Here is a 25,452-nt window from a genome sequence, read left to right as displayed (position 1 = left end):
TCAAAAACCATTTTCTGAAACACTTGGAGTCAAAGATTTCTTTGTAACAATGGACTATCTGCAGATAGTGTAAAATACATTATTAAAAGTAGAGTGATTTGCATATATCAGGCTGAGAAGTTATTTTAGGCAAAGTGAATATGATAAAGTCTTTAATTCAAAAAGCAATTGCCAAAAGGATTAGCCTTTTTCAGAACACTTTAGGAATTACAATGTTAATAAAACATTAAATACATTTTAATTTGCAAGCAGCTAATTCAGCATGGATGGCAACCGCCAGATTGTAACCATTGCTTCAGTCAGGAGGGGAAATAGCTACAAAAGTGAAACCTGTAGGTGTGGCTGAGGGAAATTGATTGCAGTCTGTTCATTTCTTTTTAGCCTCTCAATTGCACGCATCTCCTGGAAGGGCCCTCCAGCTGGGTATCTTCCCAGAAGGGCTTTTCTCAGTGGGGAAATTTGTAGATTTAAAAGAGGAGTGACATTTTATTAGTTATTATGGCATAACTCTTGAGATAAGAAATTGAGATGTGTAGCAACCTGTTAATGCTCTTTAAATACTGCTCACTCAGAGCTCCATGTTGGTGTACTTTCAGCCCATAATCACATGTGAATGAGTAGGAGGAGTTGCTAAATAATAGTTCATTGGAATTCATTGTACTAAGCAGTGAACTAGTTTGCTCTTGAGTGCAGGTGTAGTACTCCCTGAGGTTGGGTAATGAACACAAGGAGCGGTGAGTGTGTCTGGTGGGTGTGTTGTGCGTGAGGGGAGTTTTACAGATGGTGTCAGTGTTCTGAATCCACTGGGTTTTTGGGACTCGAGGAAAGCACAGCATTTTTTACCCTAAATTCATGCATCGCAATGAGTTGGACTATTTTAGCCTCCCTTAATGATATTCTTTGTAAATGTTTCTCTCTTAAGAGATAATTGGGACAGGCCCTGGGAAAGAGAGTATGCTCATTATTGCAATATTGGAACCTTTTCTTGAGGTGTACACGAGAACAAAAACACTTGTCTCAGGGTACTTAGACCTATTCAGATTTTGCTACAACTCTGAGTTAAGAGGCTGTTGATTTAGTGTTTTATTACATCAGGTCACTTGAAAGTATTCTCACTCTTGGAAAGTATCACTAAATGTTCTAGAGATAACTTCTCTTTTCTTTGATGCAACAGTAAGTTGGGAATTAAAGCTTACAGAACCATCCCTCCTTGGGCCTTGACTCCCCCCACCCCCACCCCGCCCCTCCTCAGGAGTTTGCTTTGAATGGTGCTGGACCTGCAGGCCTCCGGGTCTGAGCCCCGCCTGTGCCCCCACGTCTCTCTTGCCTCCCTTAGTTAATGGGCCACTTGTCTACTCCATCACCAAGGAAGAACCTGGGGGAACCTGCCTCACCCCTTCCTTCCACATTGAGCCACTTGCCAGATTCTGCTGAACTAGGCCTTTATCTCCCTTCTCCGCCTGTCTTTTCTGCATCTCCGCTGCCATGCCCTTCATGCAGGCCGTCCCTGTTGTGGTGGACACCTGCCTGGGATCGCTGAGTGGGTTCTTTGTGCTTGTCCCCAGTCAGCTCCTCACTCCCACGTCATCCCTAAGCGGCAATGCATTGGAGAGAAGTGCTCACGCCCAGGCCTTGCCCCTAGAAACCGGATCCAGGTTCGGTAGGGCAGGACCCGCACTCCTCAACGTGTCCTGTCGGGGGTTGGGCTCGTCAGCCTCATCTCCCCCGCTTGCCCTGGGATCCCCTGGGCCCGCGAGCTCTGCACTCCCCGGCCTCCGGGGGCCACCCGGCTCGTCTCTCTGCACCAGGGCGACTCCTTGACTCAGCTCCGGGGGGGTCTCCTCTGGGCTGTGCCCTCAAGGAGTTGAAGGAGGGAGAAGAACGGCCCAGCCTAGAACAAAGGTCCTGGGCTGCCCGTGTGTGCTGGACGCCTGCCAGCTGAGGAGTTGGGGGGGGGTAAGCCCCTCTGGCAGGAGGAGGCCGAACTTGGTCTGGCCCTTCACTCTGAGCAGGGCTTTGGTAGCTTACTGGGCAGCTGGTGAGGGTGAGGAGCTTTCATCCTTCAGAACAGATGTAGTAACCCCTGGCCATATGCTTCTGACCTTGCTCGGTCCCCTCTTTGAATTTTAGGGAGGCCACCCCTGTGGCGCTTTCCAGAAGCACTGGGGACTGACCTGGTTTTACCCTCCTCAGCGTGCCCAGCGTGCCTGGCCCTCCAGGACAAGCCCTCCCTCCCTCGGCTCGGCCGCTGGCCGAGCTGCCTCTGCACGAGGGAAGCCAGCGCGGGTGGGTTTCAGGACAGGTGGCAGAGAGACGCTGTGCCTTTCAGTTGAGGATCCAGTGGAGCCCCAGGTGCGGCGTCCAGAAGCGGCCGCTCACTGGTGAGGGCTCTGCTGGCATGTGTCTCCTGTCCAGACTCATTCTGTGTGTTCTCCAGGGCTTGGGTGAGCCTCACCCTCGCCCGGGAGAAAGGGGGAGGAAAGGGTCTTCCATTCAGGGCAGAGCTATTGAGAGTGGAATACTGCAGAGCGATTAAGAGCTCAGGTGCTGGAGCATGTGTCCTGATCCGCCGCGTCTTAGCTGAGTGAACCCAGGCAAGTTGCTTAACCTCTCTGTGCATTAGTCATGTCATCTGTGTGAAGATTGAGTTACTACATATCAAGCGCTCAGAAGAGCGCCTGGCATGTACTAAGTGTGGGTGTCAGCACGGGAGCCAGGAGAGTGGCCTGGCGGGAGGGAGGGAGGGAGGGTTTGGAGGAGATGGTGCTGCCCTCGGGGGTCATGGGTTGGGGCAGGGAGGACAGGAAGCCCCCCTCTCCACACGCCCTCCCGACTCTTGAAGTCAACTGTTCCTGAGGGTTAGTGAGAGGTTTCCTGAGACAGCTGTGCGAACGTGTCTTTGTTTAAAGATGTTTACTTTTTCCAGCAAAATTACACAGCTTTTGAATTCAAAATCAGTGTCTCAGAATCTCACCTGTGTGTTTTCTCTTCCTGTGCTGAGTGTGTGGGCCAATGAGGCCGCTGAGCTGGGCTGGCGGTCCCGTCAAGGATGCTGTGCCTTTGGTCTCCTGCTCCAGGTCCTCCAGGCCTTGGCCGCAGTCTCTAGCGTCCAGAGATGCAGGGCCCTGACAGGTGGGAGGCTGAGGCCCAGCCACCACCCACGGGCCACCACCCATGGGTGAGGCCAGCCAGGCCCTCCCTGCTCTCAGGGTTTCTCTCCTGCTTTTCACATGGCTGCCTGTAAGAAGGGACGGGATGGAGAGTAAAGTTCGTCTCAGGTTAGGTGGTGGTGGGGTTTGCGCTGTTTTGAACAGTTCCAGGCCTGTATCAGTTGGAGTTTTCCGTACTCCTTATCTTGCCAGATTTTGTTTCTGCTGCTCACTAGCAAGTTCGGCAAAGGGGTGAAGTGTGCCGGACAGCCCCTGGCCCAGTGGACACGTGCAGCCAAAGCAGGCACTGGCATCAGGTCCAGTGCTTCTGCTGGTGCTCCCTGTCTGAGTGGACTGGGCAGTGGCTGTAGCTCCGAAGTCAGATGGCCCCTGAGCCCTTCCTGAGATGGTTTGTAAATGTGTGCGTCCGCCCCCTGCCCCCGTGCCAGTCATTGGGAAACTCAGCACAGGAAAGCCACTTTACAGGTGGATCTGCTGCATGGTCCACATGACTGTCCCTGTCTCCATCCCGGGATGCTGAACTCCAGAGTGTGATGCAGGTCAGAGTGCCAGGCCCACCCCCGTTCAGTTGGAGGCACATGTGCATCCCGGAGTGAGGCCACCGTGCAGAGTGGGCCAGAGCGTGTGGGCAGCGCTGAGTGTCCCCTGCAGCCGTGTCCTGTTGGCACGACCGTGCGCGGGCGGCCTGCTCTCTGGAGCAGCGTGCTGTGGTTGAGTTCTCCAAGACCTGGTTCAGATCCTCATCTCTGCCGCGGGCTCATCTGTGTCCTCGCCCTGAGCCTCAGTGTCCTGATTTCTCCAAAGGGACAGTGACACTCCCTCATAGAGTGAGGACCATCGCTGTGTGTGTCCATCGTGGCAGTAACTGAGTGTGACATAGTTGGCACGCCACTGGCTCGCTGTGGAGACGTGGTGGTGGGGGCCCCTTGGCTGAGCAGTCACTGAAATAAGAGACTCATGTCCTGGAGCTTTGAAGCCTTATGTTTTAGATTTACAGTGTATTGAATTACATTAAGGTCATAATTGAGTGTCATTGCCACTGGTTCCTTTGTGCAAGCTTGGAAAGTGCATTTCTGTCAAAATTAGTCACTTTGATATAGTCCCACAAGCAGGAAGTAGCTCTTTCAAATTATTAACGTCCCACCAGTTGCGTGGCTGATTTGACAGGGATCTCGTACTTTCCCTTGAACGTCGGGCTCTACCTGCCGGGTTTCATTTTGCCTGGATGGGAGAGCCTAGAAGTGTTCCTGGCACAGAAGAAACAGTCGCGGGGTGACTTGCCGTAAATGGAGGGCTCAGGTGAAGGCTGCGTGTGTTCGTCCTTTTGTCATCCAGAGTCTGGGAAAGTGCGGTTCCAGGGCCGCCAGGCCCCCCAGGATCCTGACCAGGGAATGGGAGCCCACACCCCCCTTGCCCACTGCTCTGTGGCTGGACATCCATGGAACAACAGCTCTGGCTCAGGCTCTAGTCCTGGCTCTGCCCTGTCCAAGGTCTGTCTGTGACTAGGTCCCTCTCAGCCTCTCTCCAGCTTTCCCTCCTGTCAAATAAAGCTGACAGGTTGGCCTGGCCCCCCTCAGGGGCATCGTGAGGCTCTGGTCTCTGCTTCTCACTCAGGGTCTGGCTCCTGCTGTTCACGTGGCTGGGTGGGGTGTGCGCCTCTTGCACAAATGCCCACATCTTCCCTAGCATGCCTCCTCCTGTTCTGCTTTGTTGGGATTTTGAAGGTGACAATGCCCTGTGGAGGGGAGTGTGATGCGCCATTGGCAGGCCCCTGTCTTATGCTTCTTTGTCTTTTTCTTTTTAATTGGATCAGGTCATTTCTGAAAGCTTTGTACTAACAACCGTAAACATCTTCATTTCTCCTTTAAGGCCCCCGTGAGCTCTGGTCATAGGCTGTCAACACCAATGTCATGTCATGTGTATGTCCTGTTATATAGAACAGATAGAGTATGTACGTTGGTGCCCTGACACTCTTAGATTTTAAGAAGTGTGGTGACACAGTTGTGGAGGGGAATGAACCAAACCCTAATTGAGTACCTCCTGCCAGCTTCAGCACCATCCAGCATTTCTTGTAATTCTCAGCAGGGCCCTGAGGAGTAAGCTTCCTACCGTAAGACTAGACTCCTAGACTCGAGCTTCAGGTGGCGTGAAGGGTGGGGCTGGGTTGAGCCCGGGCCTGTCTGACTCCAGAGTCCTCTGCTCTTCCTGGTCCACTGATGATTTGTTGAAAAAACCACCTACCAAATCAAAATATTGTTTCTGTGTATTATATATAAAATAAGTGTTGAAGAGAATGGTTGGGGATTGAAATATTCTGCTTTTATCGCCCATAGGAAGGTTCAGCAGAGAAGGTTCAACAGTAGAATAAGCAATATAAGTCACAGACAGCATGCACCTTCTAAGAAAAGTTCAGACCGGTTTCCGGGTTTCTGTCGGCGCAGACTTGTTGCTGTCAGAGGGACTCCTCGCCTTGCTTCTGTGTGCCTGGCCCAGTGGGAGGCCTTTGCTCTGGTAGGAGCTTGTTTGCAGATGTGGAAGTGACACTGAGTCAGGGACTTGGTCTCTTCTTTGCTGGAAGGCTGGGTTGTTCTCAAGGAGGGGTGCCCCTCACTGTGGCCTGGGACCCCTGGCCCAGGTGCCTGGTGCTCTCTGGAGGTTCTCAGTCTGTGGGTCCACGGGAGTCAGGCACCCCTCACTCCCCCCTGCGCCTGGGACCCACACCCTGGCCGAGTCCCCAGAATTAGTAGCCTTTCCAGCCAAGCTCTGTTCCTGTTGCTTCCCTAACCACCCGGGGGTTCCTTCCTTCTACGGCTCTGCCTGCGTCTCCCACGGGGACACCTATTCTCCTCTCCACCCCAGGGTCCATCCTCCCCCTCCCTCAGGGCTGGTGTCAGCCTCTCCCGTGAAGCTGTTGGCCTCTGCTGTAGGCCCCCCCCACACCCCCGCAGGTCCCCAGAGCAGCTCCGCTCTCTTAACCCAGCTTCAACAGCCAGGAAGACCTTCAGCTTTACTTTCTGTAGTTCTTTAGGGGCGCATTGTGCTTTTTTCCATTTAGCAAATAGGAAATTACACCATGATATTAAATATGCCTTTTTTAAAAACTGTACCAGCGTCCCCTACCTTGACACTTGCCATCCACAGCATTGATTTGACATCTGAAGCAGCCGTGACTCAGACAGCTGATTTTTCCTTTCCTTTCTGGATTTCATTTTTCATTTTTCTTTTTTGTTGAAGTATGGTTGATTTACCGTGTTGTGTTTCAGGTGTACAGCACAGTGATGCAGTTATATATACACACATATATATATAAGTTCTTTTCCAGCTTCTTTTCTCTTACATGTTTTTATAAAATACTGAGTATAGTTCCCTGTGTTATACAATAGGTCCTTGTTGGTTATCTGTTTTACACATAGTATGTCTGGATTTCTTAAAGAGGACCATGGCCTCACACTGATCAGGAACCACTGGCTCCTGAGGGCTTCTCAGTGTGTGAGGATTACCCAGGGAGATTGTAAACAGTCGAATATCAAAGAAGGAAAGAAATAGAGACTTTGTTAATTCTTCCCCAGCTCAGATGTGTACACTGCATTGTGAGACGAGGGCGTGCTGTGTATAATGTGTCCTGCTCCCTGTCTCTGCTCAGGGACCAGCGAGTCTCCTGCTAGGGCCGGGCCGTGTCCCCTGCTGGTGCCCACGGGGCTGTCGGGCAGTGGTCGCTTGTGCCCGATGCCACGCTTTGGCCTGGAGTGTCGGCGACGTGCCGAGGTCCCCCTCTGGGCTTTGAGGAGTGCAGCCCTCTCTCTCCCTCGCCACTCACCCTGCCCAGGAAGCCCACTCCCCACCAGGAGGGGGACGTGTGAGTGTCTGGTTCTCCTTCCCTGGTGTCTCTCTCGGCCTGTCAGCATCGTCCCATCTGCCTGAAGCAGCTGATCGACTGCTCTTACACAACTGTCACAGACATTTGTGGGGCATGTTTTGTCAGTCCCTGTGGTTCTTGGCTTTGGTCTTCCCAACTCCGTTCTGGAGCCGGGCCCCTCTTTCTCCCACCATCCGTCGGACGTTCCAACTCTGAATCTACGTGGCCTCCTTGCCATTCCTTCCCCCGTTCTTCATCTTCAGTTATAGGCTGCAGTCACGCTGGAGGGTTTGTCAGGCCTTCAGATGAACCGGTCTCTCTTTTTTTGTTCCTATAAATTTATTTGTTTAATTTATTTATTTTTGGCTGCATTGGGTCTGTTGCTGCACGTGGGCTTTCTCTTGGTTGTGGTCCGCGGGCTTCTCATTCTCTTTTCTTGTCGCAGAGCACAGGCTCTAGGCGTGCGGGCTTCAGTAGTTGTGGCTCGCGGGCTCTAGAGCACAGGCTCAGTAGTTGTGGTGCACGGGCTTAGTTGCTCCACGGCATGTGGGATCTTCCCAGACCAGGGTTCGAACCCGTGCCCCCTGCATTGGCAGGCGGATTCTTAACCACTGCACCACCAGGGAAACCCCCGTCTCTTCTCTGAATGACTTGAGTCGGTCTTCAGCTTGTTCTTGGTGGAGGCGTGATTGGTATTTCGGGCTGAACAGTTCATGTCTGCGGGACTGTCTTGTGCATCTCAGGACTTTCAGCGTCCCGGCCCCCAAGAGTGTCAGTGGTTCTCAGCAGCTGCGGCTCTGGAGGGCGTTGGGAAGCTGGGTGGAGCAGTGTCACAGGCCTGGCATCTAGTGGGCAGGGCTCAGCGCCATCCTGTTGAGAAACTCCCAGGGGCTGCCTGGCATTCCCTGGAGATGACAGGACTGGATGGCTGGCTTGTTTGTCTTGGTTTCTCTTACTTCTGCCTTATACCCACTTGTTGTTCTTTAGAACTATGCAAAGGCGCCTGCCTCGTCATTTTTGCTGAGCGTCACTTGACAGCAAGGTGACTTGAGCTTACCCGGTAACCATGCTCCGGGTTTCCCAAGCATCCCAGCTCTGCTGTCACAGCATCGCCGTCTTCTCCTGCGGGTAGAGGGGGGGCAGGGTTGCTGTCCTTCTCGCACCGAGCGGAGCGGCTCCCGTCTTTGTTCCCGTGTCTCTTGATATCAGAGCATGATAGTTGCCCACCCTGCACCCCTGCCAACATGCCCACTCGCCCCTGTTTCTTGAGCAAGGTTCAGTTTCTCACTGCCAAGTTACGGTGGACAGTCCTACCTGCCACGTTTTTGTAATTTCCTTTGAAATGTACCTTCTTGTGTTTATTACCCATACCTCGTGTTGTTAGTGTGTGGATTTCTGAAGCTGTAAAGTATATTTATAGATTATTTTAAAATTTATTTTGTCCTATGAATATTGCATCTATTCTCTGTTGTTTCTTCTTTCTTACTCTTTTTTTTTTTTAATTTTAAAAAAATTTTTTGGCCTTGCTGCGCGGCATACGGGATGCAGGATCTTCCTGAGCAGGGATTGAACCCGTGCCCCCTGCAGTGGTAGCATGGAGTCTTAACCACTGGACCACCAGGGAAATCCCTGTTTGACTGTCTAATTTCACAGTTCTATCTGGAATTTTTTCCCGTCTGTATTTGGTTTAAACATTTTTTAGCTTGGTAGGACTCAGCGCTACGGGACGTGGTCTCTTCTGTTTCTAGACAAGAATCTTACTCTAGTGCCTTGAGCCAAGGGCCGGAAGGTCACAGCACATAGAGAGCCCTGTTTACCCCAGAGCCTCACCCCTCTCCAATCCCCTGCTTCCCATCCGATCACTCACCGGATCACTAAGCAGATATTGTATTTGCATGTGACCATGGGCTCCTGGGCTTTCTGACCCCTGCCATGCGCCTCCTCTTTTGGAGCTTACGTTCTGTTTGGGGAGTGGACCAGAGTGGGAGTGTGGGTGTGAGATTTGTTTCTTCCCCTTCCTGAATGTGCCCAGGCTTCATAATCCCCAGGAGAGCCTTTCCGATGAGCCCTGGGCATTAGTAGGAGGACCAGCTGGCAGGTCGGGTGGTCTCTCAGGTTCCATGATTCCCCTCCTGCGGGCTCAGGAAGAGGAGCCAGGCCACCCCTTCCCCCACTGCTGGGGCCATGGCCACTAGCATCTTCCTCGTGGAAGCTGAGCATTGCTTAGAAATGGAGCTCATCCTCTCACTGTGCAGCTTGCTAAAAATCCCCATTTCTCTCCACCCCACACCTGCTAGACCAGAGTTTCTGGCCCTGGGGCCCAGGCCGACGAGTGTGGTGGGCAGCTAGGGCTGGCAAGCAGCAGTCTTCCCTGTGGGAAGAGACTCAGCCTGGCCCCTGCCACCAAGCAGTAGCGTGTCCCACCTGTCTCCTCTGTGTGGTCACTTGGCGTGCTGTCCTCCTCATCCTGCCGCGTGCCAGGCACACCTGTAACATTGGCTCAGCCCCTTTTCTTGGGACTCTTCTCCTTCCTTACCTCGTATCCCCCAAGGTGCCTTGTACACTGGCTGTTTGATGGGAATGTGGGGCGCAGAGGATGGGGGGTCTGGTTCAGAGCCTCCGTGCCATCCTGCGCCACGGCACCAAACATGAAGGGGCTTCCTGGTTCTAGAGGGCTGTGGGGGCTGGACCAGTGAGGAGGAAGCCCGGGCTGTGGGACGCCATCCTGTGGGCCCCGCGGAGGAGGCAGGGCTGGGCCAGGTGGTGCCGTGGGGTTGCAGAGAGAGGCATCCAGGAGATGCGGAGGACGCTGTTGTGTCGTGGATGAGAGCCGGGTCGGGGCGTGGTGAGGGAGCGCCTCACTCTAGGCTCTGATGATGGAGGAGCATGGGGGACCCAGGTGGGTGGGTGGCTGTGCAGTGGGTGGCTTGGGCCATAACGCCTATTGGACGGTCACTCGAGTTGTCAGGGAAGCGGTGGGAAATGTCAGGCTAGTGCAGGGTTGAAAAACAAGTGACAGACAATTCTAGGCTAGAGACAGGACAGGGCCCTGATGTCGCCTGGCCGGCCGTGCTTTCTGGATGAAGTGGAGTTTGTATGATAACAACCCCTCGTATATTTGCAAGGCGTTCTCTTGCTCATAGCATGGTTCCCCCTCCTTGTCTACATCTTTGGGTCTCAATGCCCTTCTTTTGCAGCAGAGGAAACCGAGGCTTATTGAAGGTTTCCATCCTCCCTCACCCCCCATCCAGCCCCAGCCTGGGTCGTCGTGCCCCAGCCATGTACCCTGTGGAGGGAGAGCCCTTCTGAAACTGCACTCCGGCGTTGGGTGGAAAACTGTGGATTTGTTTGCTTCTCTTCCCCAGTTCCATTCACCTTTACACAGAGGCAGCACTTCATAGATCTGGGTTGGAAGGAGTCAGGTCTGCAGCACCTGGCCTGTGCCCCTGCTGCGTGGGGACAGCCCATAGGGGAGGGGATCGTCCACTGGGGCTGTGGGTTCACCAAAGTGGTTGCTTGTCTCGGTCTGGGGTACGGGTCAAGGGGGCCACTGCGGCTCCAGGCCTCTTAACCAGGCCAGGGCATCCAGCCATGCTCTGAGATGGCCTTGGTGGCGGTGTTGGCACTTGGTTTAATTTGAGGGAGTCAGGAGGGTTCTAATGTGTGGTGCTTTCCCCTATTTGACACCCCTTTATGCTTTGTCAATCAACAGGAGCTTGAAGAAATCCGCAAATGTGGGATGAAAAACTTCCGTAACATCCAGGTTGATGAAGCTAATTTATTGACTTGGCAAGGGCTTATTGTTCCTGTGAGTATTGAACACCTCCACTTCTTACCAGATTATTCTTTACGCTGATGTGTGTGCTGCGGGCTTCTCTCTCTGCTCCCAAGGCGGCTATGACTCTAGTCGGCCAGCAGGTGCCCAAGGCGGCTGTCACGGAGGCTCACAGGGCAGGGCCGTGAAGGGGAGCCCATCTAGGCTCTGGTCTCCTGACATTCTGGGGTCCGAGCCTTCCAGGCCTGTGGGGGTCGGCCCGGAAAGGACGTGTGTCTGTGCTCGTGCTCTTCCCTGGCTCCTCTCTGCCTGGCCGCATTTGTCCAGACGGCCGCTTTCTCCGACCTCTCTTGGGAGGTAGTAGGTGTTTCCATCCACGTCTTCTCTTTGCTCTCCTGCCTGGGTTTGCGTCTGTGTCTCTAACCCTCTGGACACCTGTGTTCCAGGTTTTATTCTTGGGACCCTCCAGTCTGTGCCTCCCATTGGTCTCAAGTCCCTTTGCCTAGTGGCCCCCCAGTGTTTCTCTGGGGCATCTGCCCCCACGCCCCACTCCCCGTTGCCCAGACTTCCTTTGGGCGCTCTGGCCCCCTCCTCACCACAGCTTCCTGTGGCCTCCCTGCCCTCTGGATTCCGCATCTGCTCTTTCTGCAGCCCTTCATCTCCCCCTCCAGAGGCTTGTCCCACGCTGACTCCAGCTGTGACCCCGGTTTCCCTGCCCTCCCAGAACTGCTTCTGGCAGCACCTGGCCCACGTCCTCAGCCCTGGCTCGGCAGGTCCAGCCCCGGCCCTGAGGTCCTCACTCCTGTCCTGCCACTTCCTCTCAACTCTTAGCCATGGCTCTTGTCCAGCCTCTTGCCTTTCTTTTGCTCTGTTTTGTCTCTTGGGGACCTTGCTTCTTCCAGTGTCAGGTCACTGGGTTCTTGCTGGACGTGGAGGGGTGCGTCTTGGCCTCTGCTCCTGCCCGCTTGCCAGAGGCAGCCTTGCTTGGACGTCACGTGCCTTCCATGTCCCCGGCTTGCGACAGAGACCCTCTGTGCCAGTGACCCCCGTTCCTTCCTGTTCTTCCCACCCACCGCCGCCTCCTTTCATCCCCCCTGCCCTGTGCCTCTCCCCCTCCCCCCGCGCCCCCCATGCCCACCCCACCACCCAATGTAAAATCTCTCCTTATGAAGAGATGGGTCACTTTGCCAGAGCCGAGCAGAGGGCACGCTGACCGGAAATGCTTCCTTCTTGACACTGGTTCTAGGTCATGCTTTTTTAACAGTCCCTGGAACTTGAACAGCAAATATTGGATTTGTAGTTTATTTTTATAATCATTTGGATAACTAAGGAAAGATATGCTTTGTAGTGTTTCAGTGCACACCAAAAATTATAAACCTGGCAGCGTCCAGCCTGGTTTTGCCCCCAGCGCTTGCCCACTATGGGGACCTATTAGATGTTGAGTGGAAGGATGGCCAAGACCATCTGACCCCTGGCACTTTCCTAATTGAGATTTTGTTTCCTACTGATAAAAAATAGGTAAATAGTTAAGATGTGGATCTTTTGAAAAATGATAAGAACGACCGGGACAGTTTTAAGCGGTCAGGCTGGGCAGCCTACTGTGGGAGCTTAGTAGCCAGCTCCAAGGGTAGGTGGCTCTCTGGCAGGCGCCTCCCTGGTGTCGCATCGGCAGAGCCTGTGGAACGGGCGACTTCTCATTGAGCCCCGCATGGAGATGGCTGGTAGAGTCCCAGTGGCCTGGGCCAAGGCTCCAGGCAGTGTCTGGAGCATCTGGGGAAGCTGTGCCTGGAGACAGTGCTGTGGCCAGGGCTCCTCTCGCCCTGCTCACGCTGCCTCTTCCTACTTCTCTGGCTTCCTTCCTGTGAGCACGGCCTGGGCCCCTGGGTTGGCGTGAGGAGAGTTTCAAGGAGAAGGTTGGCAACTACTCTGTCCAGGGTCCCCACTAGTACCCCACACCTGGGCCTCGGGTCTTCCTGCTCTGTAGGGGCTGGGTCAGCAAGGGGTCTTCTCCCCAAACTCACCTGTGATCCATCCAGCTGGAGTGAAAGCAGGGCCAAGCTGATAAAGATGTGGCCCCTGGGAAGTGGGCCTTTACAGCAGGGTACTTGCTGGTCCTGGGGAAGCCACCTGGCAAATCCACCCTGGTTGCAGTTCAGAGAGAGGGCAGGCCCAGACCCCAGGGGGCGATGGCAGGGGCACTTCATTGTTACCATGGCAGTTCAGGTTGATTCCCTTTAAACACTTGTGTTTTTTTTGTTCGTTTTTTTTTTTTTTTTTTTTTTTTTGGCAGTACGCGGGCCTCTCACTGTTGTGGCTTCTCCCGTTGCGGAGCACAGGCTCTGGACACGCAGGCTCAGCGGCCATGGCTCACGGGCCTAGCCGCTCCGCGGCATGTGGGATCTTCCCGGACCGGGGCACGAACCCGTGTCCCCTGCATTGGCAGGCAGACTCCCAACCACTGTGCCACCAGGGAAGTCCTAAACACTTGTTTTTTTTTTTTTTTTTTTTTTTTTTTTTTTTGCGGTATGCGGGCCTCTCACTGTTGTGGCCTCCCCCGTTGCGGAGCACAGGCTCCGGACGCGCAGGCTCCGGACGCGCAGGCTCAGCGGCCATGGCTCACGGGCCCAGCCGCTCCGCGGCATATGGGATCCTCCCAGACCGGGGCACGAACCCGTATCCCCTGCATCGGCAGGCGGACTCTCAACCACTTGCGCCACCAGGGAGGCCCTAAACACTTGTTTTTATATAACATTTTTCCATTTAAAATTCAGATGTAAGGTCTAAGGAAGAAAAGAATCCCATAATCCCATTATGAAGAAATTCAGTTTAGTGAGTTTTTGGTACCTGCCCTTCAGGAACAGAGGCCTAGTAGTGAACCTTCTTGAGGCTTCTCTCCCAGTGGGCGTGTCCACCCCTAACCAGGTGCTCACACCCCTTTTAATGGGCCAGTTGCTAATGTCATAATTTTATCATTATTTGGTCATTGCCTTGAAACTCTTCATGAACATAAGTTTTAGTAAATATCCAATAGCCCATGTTTTATAAGTTATAGGTGTACAATATAGTCATCTTTATTTTAGATTCTGATCTTAAGATACAGTATTCTGTATTATATATTCCATTAGGGTCAGGGTTGTACTATATATAAGGAAAAACCATCTGTAGGGCTATATATGTTGTCAAATAATTTTCCGGAAAGGTTGTGCTACTTTATACTCCTACGGGTACTGTCTGCACAAGTGCCCACAAGTGCCCACACGTGTCCTTGGCTGTGGTGGAGGTTGCTGAGCATTCTTAAAGGGGGTTCTGAGTGGCACGTGCTTCAGCACCCAGGCTGTGGGGTCCCGCTGCCCAAGGGGAGAGCCCCAGCCCTGCCCCTGACTGGAGGGGTGGTGATCTTGGGCCAGCTACACAGTTAGTCCCAGCGTCCTCACCTCTAAAAGGAGCACTTCCCTTCTGGCTGTTGTAAAAGTTCAGTAAGTGCACATGTTAAATGCTTAGTCTCACTTGGGGGCTCTCTGGAACTCTGTTTGCCCTAACAGAGGGTCCATGAAACAACGCGCAGAAAGAAATTCTTGTCAGTTTGATAGGTGCAAAAGTTCTCAGCTTGATTTGTGTCTTTGTCCCATTTGGGCTGTTGTATAACAAAATACTAGACAGCTGAGCTTATAAGCAACAGAAATTTATTTCTCACAGTCCTGGAAGCTGTAGGTCTGAGATCAGTGCTGGTTGGGTGAGGGCCTTCTTCTCACGAGTCACAGGCTGTTCCTCGCATGGCAGAAGGGGCACCAGTCCCATTCGTGAGGGCTCTGCCCTGGTGGTCTAATCCCCTCCCAGAGGCGCCACCTCCCCACACCATCACCTTGCGGGGGTAGGTTATTGTTTTTGTTTTTCTGGCTGTGTTGGGTCTTCGTTGCTGCACACAGGCTTTCTCTGGTTGTGGTGAGTGGGGGCTACTCTTTGTTGCAGTGTGTGGGCTTCTTGTTATGGTGCCTTCTCTTGTTGTGGAGCACGGGCTCTAGGTGTGCAGGCTTCAGTATCTGTGGCCCACGGGCTTAGCTGCTTTGCGGCATGTGGGATCTTCCCTGACCAGAGCTTGAACCCATGTCCCCTGCATTGGCAGACAGACTCTTAGCCACTGCGCCACCAGGGAAGTCCGGGGCGGTAGGTTTTTTTTTTTTTGCGGTACGCGGACCTCTCACTGTTGTGGCCTCTCCCGTTGCGGAGCACAGGCTCCGGACGCGCAGGCTCAGCGGCCATGGCTCACGGGCCCAGCCGCTCCGTGGCATGCGGGATCTTCCCGGACCGGGGCATGAACCCGTGTCTCCTGCATCGGCAGGCGGACTCTCACCCACTGTGCCACCAGGGAAGCCCTTGGGGGGTGGTAGGTTTTGACATAGGAATTTGGGGGGGACACAAACATTCAGACCATAGTAATTTGCATTTAAACTTTTGTTTTTGCAGTTGAAGGTTTTTTCACTTATCTATTGACTGTTTATGTCTCTACAGTCTATTATCTAATAAGGTTTTAGTATGTTTTTCGAATTGAAGGAATTCTGTGTATTAATCCTTTGTGTCTAGGACAAATAATTTTCAGCTTAGTGTTTTCTTTTAAATTTTGTTTATTCAAAATTCCTAATTTTAAAGCTTCTCTTTTAAAAAATTTAAAAATTTTGCTTCATCAATCTTTTTTATTGTGGTAAAATACATATGACATAAAATTTGCCATTATAGTACTTTTTAAGTGTACAATTCAGTGACATTAATTACAGTCAAAATGTTTTGCAGCCATCATCACTGTATTTCCAAAACTTATCACTCAAACAGAAATTCTGTAGCCATGAAGTAATAACACTCCGCTCTCCTGCCCCCCAACCCCTAGTACTCCCTAATCTACTCTCTATGTCAGTGAATTGGCTTATTGTAGATATTTCACATAAATGAATCATATAAAATTTGTCCTTTTTTATCTGGCTTATTTCACTCAGCATAATTTTTTCAAGGTTCATGTACATCATACCATGTATCAGAACATCAGTTTTTTTTTTTTTTTTTTTTTTTTTGTGGTACGCGGGCCTCTCACTGCCGTGGCCTCTCCCGTTGTGGAGCACAGGCTTCGGACGCGCAGGCCCAGCGGCCACGGCTCACGGGCCCAGCCGCTCCTCAGTATGTGGGATCCTCCCGGACCTGGGCACGAACCCACGTCCCCTGCATCGACAGGCGGACTCTCAACCACTGCGCCACCAGGGAAGCCCAGAACATCAGTTTTATGGATAAATAATAATTTAATTTTCTTTTATATGTCTGCACCACCTTTTTTTTTTTTTTTTTTTTTTTTTTGGCCTCGCCTTGCAGCATGCAGGATCTTAGTTTCCTGACAGGGATCGAACCCGTGCACCCTGCAGTGGGAGTGTGGGGTCTTAACCCCTGGACTACCAGGGATGTCCCACTGTACACCACCTTTTTTTTTTTTTTTTTTTTTCTTTTTGCTGTATGCGGGCCTCTCACTGTTGTGGCCCCTCCCGTTGCGGAGCACAGGCTCCGGACGCGCAGGCCCAGCGGCCATGGCTCACGGGCCCAGCCACTCCGCGGCATATGGGATCCTCCCAGACCGGGGCACGAACCCGTATCCCCTGCATCGGCAGGCGGACTCTCAACCACTGCGCCACCAGGGAGGCCCTGTACACCACCTTTTGTTTATCCATCTGTCGATGGGCACTAGGGTCGTTTGCACCTTTGGCTGTTGTGGGTGATGCTGCTGTGAGCATTGGTATGCAGGTATCTGCCTGAGTCCCCATTTTCAGTTTTTCAGGTGTATATATGTAGAAGTGGAATTGCTGGATCACATGGTAACTCTGTGTTTAACTCTTTGAGGAACTGCCAGACTGATTTCCACAGTGGCTGCACCATCTTACATTCCCACCAGCAGTGCACAAGGATTCCAGTTTTTCCACATCCTCACCAACAATTATTTTCCTTTTTTTTTTTTTAAGTTATAACCATTCTAGTAGATGTGAATTGGTATCTCATGGTGGTTTCGATTTGCATTTTCCTCATGATTAAGGATGTTGAGCATTGTTTCATGTTTTTATTGGCCATTTGTATATCTTTGGGGGAATGTCTAAAGTTCTTTAACCCCCCCTTTTAAAAAATTTTTATTTATATATTTATTTTTGACTGCATTGGGTCTTCATTGCTGCTCGCGGGCTTTCTCTAGTTATGGAGAGTGGGGGCTACTCTTCATTGCAGTGCGCGGGCTTCTCGTTGTGGTGGCTTCTCTTTGTTGTGGAGCATAGGCTCTAGGCACGTGGGCTTCAGTGGTTGTGGCACACGGCCTCAGTAGTTGTGGCTCGCAGGCTCTAGAGCACAGGCTCAGTAGTTGTGGCGCACGGGCTTCGTTGCTCTGCGGCATGTGGGATCTTCCTGGAGGGCTCAAACCTGTGTACCCTGCATTGGCAGGCGGATTCCTAACCACTGCACCACCAGGGAAATCCCTTAAAGACTTTTTTTTAAGAGCAGTGTTAGGTTTGCAGCAAAATTAAGAGGAAGGACAGATATTTCAGGTATACCCCTCCCCCCTCCCCCACATAGTCTCCCCCATTATCAACATCCCCCACCAGAGCCGGGCATTTGTTATAACTGATGAACCTATGTTGGCACACCATAATCACCTAAAGGGCACAGTTTACATCGGAGTCACTCTTGGTGGTGTACATTCTGTGAGTATGAACAATGTATAATGACATGTATCCACCATTAGAGTATCATGTAGAGTAGTTTCACTGCCTCAGATCCTATGTGCTCTGTCTGTTCAATCCTTCCCCACTCCTGGCAAATACTGATTTTTTTTTTTTTAAACTGTCTTCATAGTTTGGACGTTCAAGACTGTCGTATGGTTGGAATCATACAGAACCTTTTCAGATTGGCTTCTTTCGTTTAGTAATGTGCAATTAAGATTTCGTTGTGTTTTGATAAGCTCATTTCTTTTTAGCACCAAATAATATTCTGTTGTCTGAATGTACACAGTTTGTTTATCCATTCACCTCCTGAAGGACATTTTGATTGCTTCCACATTTTGGCAGTTCTGAATAAAGCTGCTATATACATTCTGAGTTGGGTTGTTTGTCTCTTTGTCTTTGAGTTAAAGGAGTTCGTTATATATTCTACATATTAAACCCTTACTAGATATATAATTTGCAGATATTTTCTCCCATTCAGTTGTTGTCTTTTTACTCTCTTGACTGTGTCCTTTGATGCACAAAGATTTTAATATTCATGAAGTCCATTTTATCTATTTTTTCTATTGTTACCTGTGCTTTCAGTGTCATATTTGAGAAACCATTGCTAAATCCAAGGTCATGCAGGTTTTGCCCTGTGTTTTCTTCTGAGAATTTTTATAGTTTTAACTCTTGAACTTAGCTCTTTGTTCCATTTTGAGTTTTTTTTAATGGTATAGGGTAAGGGTCCAGCTTCATTCTATTGCATGTGGATGTACAATTTTCCCAGGACCGTTTGTTGAAAAGACTGCTTTTTCCCGTTGAATGATTCTGGCATCCTTGTCAAAAATTAATAGAGCTAGATAACTAATAAGGACCTACAGTGTAGCACAGGGAGCTCTACTCAGTACTCTGTAATGGCCCGTATGAGGAAAGAATCTAAAAAAGAGTGGATATACATATAACTGATTCACTTTGCTGTACAGCAGAAACTAACACAACATTGTAAATCGACTATACTCCAATAAAAATTTAAAAAATAATAGAACATATATGTGAGGGTTTAATTCTGGACTCTCAATTCTGTTCCTTTTTATATTTATTTATTTATTTATTTGGTTGCACTGGGTCTTAGTTGCAGCAGGTGAGCTCCTTAGTTGCAGCTTGCAGGCTCCTTAGTTGTGGCATGTGGGCTCCTTTAGTTGAGGCAGGTGGGCTCCTTAGTTGTGGCTCCAGGGCTCCTTAGTTGTGGCTCACGGGCTCTTTAATTGCGGCATGTATGTGGTATCTAGTTCCCTGACCAGGGGTCAAACCCGGGCCCTCTGCATTGGGAACATGGAGTCTTATCCACTGTACCACCAGGGATGTCCCTCAATTCTGTTCTGTTGGTCTGAATGTCTGTCCTTATGCCAGTACCACACTGTTTTGATTACTGTAGCTTTGTAGTAAGTTTTTGAAATCAGGAAATGTGAGTTCTCCAACTGTGATCTTTTTCAAGATTGTTTTGACTATTCAGGGCCCCTGTGTAACTGGGCAGGACCCTATGGGGCCTTCCCAGAACAGACCCCTCCCCCATATCCTCTGCTTTAGCTCCTCCCTGAAGTACCTAGATAAAAGTATCTGATGCACATTTCTTGAGTTGTTTTACAGTTGCTAAAACCACCACCAAATGGAAGAAATTAACTACTTGATGACCATGAGTAAGTAGCTCCCAGACCTACTGGCGCCTAAGGATTGATAATGTTAACCCCTGTGACACTACCCTGTTACCTCACCATCAACCAATCAGAATTGTGCACAAGCTGATTACATACCCTGGGACTTCCCTCCCTCACCTGGCCTTTAAAAATGCTTTCCTGAAACCCACTGGGGAGTTCGGGTGTTTTGAGCACTAGCTGCCCTGGACTCCTTGCTTGGCACCCTGCACTTTCCTTCACTACAACTCAGTGTCAGTAGATTGGTTTTACTGAGCATGGGCAAACAGACCTAAATTTGGTTCAGTAACACCTTGAGATCCCATATGAATTTTAGGATGGGTTTTTCCATTTGAGAAAAAAAATATTGAGGTTTTGATAGAGATTATATTGAATCTTTAGGTCACTTTGGGTAGTATTGTCATCTTTACAATAGCAAGACTTGCAGTCCAGGAACCCAAGATGTCTTTCCATTTATTTAGGTTTTCTTTAACTTCTTTCAGCAGTGTTTTGTAATTTTTGGTGTACAAGTTTTACACCTCTGTATTTTTCAGCTCAGGATGAAAAAGCAAAACTGAAACAAAATCATAGCCTGGGTCACTTGAAACAACAGAATTCAATTTTCTCACAGTTCTGGAGGCCAGAAGTCCCAGATCAAGGTCTGGCAGTAATCAGTAATCAAAAACCTCCCCAAAAGTAAAGTTCTGAATTGGATGACTTTTCTTGGTGAATTCTACCAAACATTTAAAAAATTCGGTTGGTTTCTGATGAGGACTCTTCCATAGCCTTCTTGCTGTGTCCTCATGTGGCCTTTTCTCAGTGCACAGGGAGAGAGAGCAAGGATGCTGTCTTTTTTTTTTTGGCTGCGCCACGCAGCCTGCAGGATCTTAGTTCCCCGACCAGGGATTGAACCTGTCCCCTCAGCAGTGAAAGCATGGAGTCTTAACCACTGGACCACCAGGGGAGTCCTGGGAGCTCTCTTCTTTTTAGGATACTAATGCTGTCAGATCAGGACTCTACCCTGTGACATCATTTAACCTTAATTACTTCCTTACTCTCTAGCCACCCTGAGGTTAGGATTCCAATATAAGAATTCAGAGGGGACTCAGACATTCAGTCTGTAACAGCCACCTCGGTTAAATTTATTCCTAGATATTTTACTCCTTTCAATGTTACTGTAAGTGGAATTGTTTCCTTAATTTCCTTTTCGGATTCATTGTTGTTCACTGTTAGTGTACAGAAATGCAACTGATGTTGGCGTGTTGATTTTGTATCCAGGAACATTGCTAAATTCATTTTTTCTAACAGTTTGTGTATGAATAATCTTTAGTTTTCTATGTATGAGATCAATTCATCTCTGAATAGAGGTAGTTTTATTTCTCCCTTTCCAATCTGGATGCCTTTTATTTCTTTTTCTTGTCTGATTGCCCTGGCTAGAACTACCACATATTGTATTGAATATAAGTGGCAAAAGTGGGCATCCTTGGGACTTCCCTGGTGGTCTAGTGGTAAAGAATCTGCCTTCCAATGCAGGGGACGTGGGTTTGATCCCTGGTTGGGGAACTAAGATCCCACATGCCACGGGGCAGCTCAGCCTGCATGCCACAACTACTGAGCCCATGCACCTTGACTAGAGAGCCTGCATGCTGCAAACTACAGGGCCCATGCGCCGCAACAAAAGATCCCGTGTGCCACAACTAAGACCTGACGCAGCCAAAAAAATAAGAAGCGGGCATCCTTGGGAATTCCCTGGCAGTCCAGTGATTAGGACTCGGGGCTTTCACCGCCGGGGCCCAAGTTTGATCCTTGGTTGGGGAACTAAGATCCCGCAAGCTGTGCAGTGCAGCCAAAAAATAAAAATAAAAAATGTTGGGGCTTCCCTGGTGGCGCAGTGGTTAAGAGTCTGCCTGCCGATGCAGGGGACACGGGTTCGTGCCCCGGTCTGGGAAGATCCCACATGCCGCAGAGCGGCTGGGCCCGTGAGCCATGGCCGCTGAGCCTGCGCGTCCGGAGCCTGTGCTCCGCAACGGGAGAGGCCACAACAGTGAGAGGCCCGCGTACCGGAAAAAAAAAAAAAAAGAAAAAAAAATGTTGGCATCCTTGTCTTGTTACTAATTTTAGGAGAAAAGCTTTCAGACTCACCATTCAGTGTGACGTTGGCTGTAGGTTTTTCATGTTGGCTGTAGGCTTTTTTCATGTTGAAATTTCTTTCTGTTCCTAGTTTATTGAGTGTTTTCATCACAAAAGTGTATTAGATTTTGTCAAATGCTTTTTCTGCATCAATTGAGATGATCTTTTTTCCTCCTTCATTCTATTAACATGGTGTGTTGATTGATTGATTTTTGTATGTTGAACTGTCCTTGCATACCTGGGATAAATACTACTTGGTCATGGTGTATGATCCTTTTAATATGCTGCTGAATTTCAGTTTGCTAGTATTTTGTTGAGGATTTTTGCATCAAAATTCGTATACTTTTCTAATAGTGTCTTTGACTTTGATATCAGGGTTATGCTAGACTTGTAGAATGAGTTAGAAAGTGTTCCCACCTCTTCAGTTTTTTGGAAGAGTTCAAGAATGATTGATGTTAATTTTTTTAATGTTTGGTAGAATTCACCAAGAAAAGCCGTCCAATTCAGAACTTTACTTTGTTGAGAGGTTTTTGATTACTGGATTACTGATTCAGTTTCTTTACTACTTATAGGTCTATTTAGATATTTTCTCAATTCAGTTTTGGTAGATTGTGTGTTTCTATGAATTTGTCCATTTCATCTAGGTTATCCAATTTTTTGGTGTACAACTGTTCATAGTATTCTCTTGTAATCTCTTTCTATTTCTATAATAAATGTAATGTTCCCACTTTCATTTCTGATTTTAGTAATATGGATTTCCTCTTTTTTCCTTAGTCTAGCTAAAAGTTTGTCACTTTTGTTGATCTCTTCAAAGAACCAACTTGTTTTCATTGATTTTTTGTTTACTCTATTTTTTTTTAAATTTATTTTTTTTTCTTTTTGCGGTATGTGGGCCTCTCACTGTTGTGGCCTCTCCCGTTGCGGAGCACAGGCTCCGGATGCGCAGGCCCAGCGGCCATGGCTCACAGGCCCAGCCGCTCCGCGGCATATGGGATCCTCCCAGACCGGGGCACGAACCCGTATCCCCTGCATCGGCAGGCGGACTCTTAACCACTTGCGCCACCAGGGAGGCCCTGTTTTCTCTATTTTTTTCCTGCACTGTTTATCTCCTTGGTAATTGTTATTACTTATTTCTTTCTTCTGGTTTTGGGTTCAGTTTGTTCTCTTCTCACTTTTTAAGGTATTCAGTTAGATTATTGATTTGAGATCCTTCTTTTTTGTTGTAGGCATTTACAGCTGTAAATTTTCCTCTGGGCACTACTTTTGCTGCATCCTTAAGTTTTGATGTCTTGTGTTTATCATCTCAAGGTATTTTCTAATTTCCCATGTGATTTCCTTTTTGACCAATTGGTTGTTTGTGTTTAATTTCCTCATACTTGTGAGTTTTCCAGCTTTCCTTCCATTATTGATTTCTAGTTGTATTCCATAGTGGTCAGAAAGATACTTGTTGATCTTCTGTCTTGTTCTGTTATTGAAAGTGGGGTATTGAAATCTCCAACTATTATTTTATAACATATTTCTCCCTTCAGTGCCATCAATTTTTGCTTTATGTGTTTTGGTTCATAATTTGTTAGTTGCATATAGGTGTATAATTGTCATATCTTCTTGATGGATTGAACCTTTTACCAATATATAATGTCCTTTGTGTCTTGTACTTTTTCCGTCATTTACTTCTAACCTCTTTGTGTCTTTGTATGTAAAGTGAATCGCTTATAGTCAGCATATGGGTGGATTGTGTTTTCTTATCCATTCAGGCAATTTCCATCTTTTAAGTGGAGAGTTTATTACATTCACATTTCAAGTAATTACTGATAAGAAAGTATTTGCTTCTGTTATCTGTTTTCTGGATGTCATGTATGCACTTTGTGCCTAAATTCTTCCATTATTGCCTTTTTGGGTATTTAGTTGATTTTTTTGTAGCGTATTATTTTGATTCCATTCTTCTTTTCTTTTCTGTATGCCTGTTAGTTATTTTCTTAGAGGTTACCTTGGGGATTACAATTAACATCTTAATCTTTTAACAACCTAGTTTGAATAATACCAACTTAATTTCAGTAGTTACAAACACTCTGGTCCTATATATTTCCATTACCCAGCCCCTCATATTGTTACTGTCGCAAAGAGAAGTTACAAACCCAAAGTATAATAACCAATAATGTTGGGTTTTATATTATCTTGTATAGTTTCTTAACCATTTTTCTTTATTTCTTTTTATGGCTTCAAGTTACTGTCTAGTATCTTTTTGTTTAGCCTGAAGACTCCCTTTTGTATTTCCTTACAGAACATCTACTAGTGATGAATTCATTCCCTCTTTTTCTTTTAGATTTTTTAAATCTGGGAATATCTTAATTTTGGCTTCATTTTTTTTTTCTTTAAATTTTTTTCTGGCTGTGCCACACAGCATGTGGGATCTTAGTTCCTTGACCAGGGCTCGAACCCACTCCCCCTGCAGTGGGAGTGTGGAGTCTTACCACTGTACCACCAGGGAAGTCCCTCACCTTCTTCTTCTTTTTTTTAAAAAAATTATTTATTTATTTACTTATTTTTGGCTGCATTGGGTCTTCGTTGCTCCACGTGGGCTTTCTCTAGTTGCATTGAGTGGGGGCTACTCCTTGTTGTGGTGCTAGGGCTCCTCATTGCAGTGGCTTCTCTTGTTGTGGAGCAGGGCTTTAGGTGCACAGGCTTTAGTAGTTGTGGCACATGGGCTCAGTAGTTGTGGCTCACGGGCTCTAGAGAGCAGGCTCAGTAGTTGTGGCATACAGGCTTAGTTGCTCTGAGGCATGTGGGATCTTCCCGGACCAGGGCTCAAACATGTGTCGCCTGCATTGACAGGCAGATCTTAACCACTGCACTGCCAGGGAAGTCCCTCGCCTTCGTTTTTGAAGGATATTTTTTGCTGACAGTCTTTTCCTTTTAGCACCTTGAATGTGTCCTCCCACTGCCTTCTGGCCTCCATGGTGTCTGGTTAGAAATCAGTTGTTTGCTGCTTTCAAGTTACTTCTCTTGCTGCTTTCAAGATCATCTCTTTGTCCTTTGATGATTTGACTATGTATCTTGGTATGATCTCTCTGAGTTGATCCTGCTTGCAGTTCCTTGAGCTTCTTGGATGTGTAGATTCATATCCTTTATGGAATTTTGAATGTTTGGGGTCATTATTTTTTTAAATATTCTTTCTGCCCCTTTTCTCCTTCTTATCCGTTTGTGGGCCCCCATAATATGTGTGTTGGTGTGCTAGGTGATGTCCCATATGTCCCTATGCTCTGTTCACTTTTCTTCATTTTTCTGCTCCTTAGATGGGATAATTTCAATTATCCTAACTTCAGGTTTGCTGACTCCTTCTTTTTTTTTTTTTTTTTTTTTTTCTTTTTGCGGTATGTGGGCCTCTCACTGTTGTGGCCTCTCCCGTTGCGGAGCACAGGCTCTGGATGCGCAGGCCCATCGGCCATGGCTCACGGGCCCAGCCGCTCCGCGGCATATGGGATCCTCCCAGACCGGGGCACGAACCCGTATCCCCTGCATCGGCAGGCGGACTCTCAACCACTGCGCCACCAGGGAGGCCCTGACTCCTTCTTTTGCTTGCTCAAGTCTACTACTGAATTGCTCTAGTGAGTTTTTCATTTCAGTTATTGTATTATTCTCCAGAATTTTTGTTGAGTCCCTTTTTATCATTTCTGTGTCTTTATTGGTGTTCTCATTTTGTTTAGACATTATTTTCCTAGCTTTGTTCAGTTTTTTTTTTTTTGGCTGTGTTGGGTCTTAGTTGTGGTGTGCTGGCTCTTCATTGTGGTAAGCGGGCTTCTCTCTAGTTGTGGCGTGTGGGTTTTCTCTTTTCTAGTTGTAGTGCGTGGGCTCTGTAGTTTGCAGCACTCGGGCTCTCTAGTTGAGGCTTGTGGGCTCAGGAGTTGTGTGCGGGCTTAGTTGCCCCACGACATGTGGGATCTTAGTTCCCCGACCAGGGATCGAACCCACATCCCCTGCATTGGAAGGCAGATTCTTTACCACTGGACCACCAGGGAAGTCCCTGGTTTTGTTTAGTTTTTTGCCCATGACTTTTTTTTACCTCTTTGAGCACTTTTTGGGGGGGGTGGGGTTTGGCCACACAGCATGCAGG

General features: G+C 48.8%; 1 protein-coding gene across 2 annotated transcripts in view; it reads left to right on the top strand.

The window, feature by feature from the left end:
* Positions 1-25,452, top strand: part of UBE2L3 (ubiquitin conjugating enzyme E2 L3) — a 43,885-nt gene that overhangs the window by 2,769 nt on the left and 15,664 nt on the right. Inside the window, exons 2-3 of one of the 2 annotated variants that reach the window (XM_060119173.1) lie at positions 5,504-5,681; positions 10,739-10,834. In XM_060119173.1, coding sequence (XP_059975156.1) covers positions 10,766-10,834 — 69 coding nt within the window. In that variant the 5' untranslated portion in view covers positions 5,504-5,681; positions 10,739-10,765. The remainder of the gene's footprint in view (positions 1-5,503; positions 5,682-10,738; positions 10,835-25,452) is intronic. The other variant, XM_060119172.1, reaches the window with a different exon arrangement.

Source organism: Mesoplodon densirostris, chromosome 15 (genome assembly GCF_025265405.1).
Source record: "Mesoplodon densirostris isolate mMesDen1 chromosome 15, mMesDen1 primary haplotype, whole genome shotgun sequence".
Taxonomy (NCBI): Eukaryota; Metazoa; Chordata; class Mammalia; order Artiodactyla; family Ziphiidae; genus Mesoplodon; species Mesoplodon densirostris.
The sequence above is the reverse complement of the archived record's forward strand: the minus strand, read 5'-3'. Positions and strand labels throughout refer to the sequence as shown.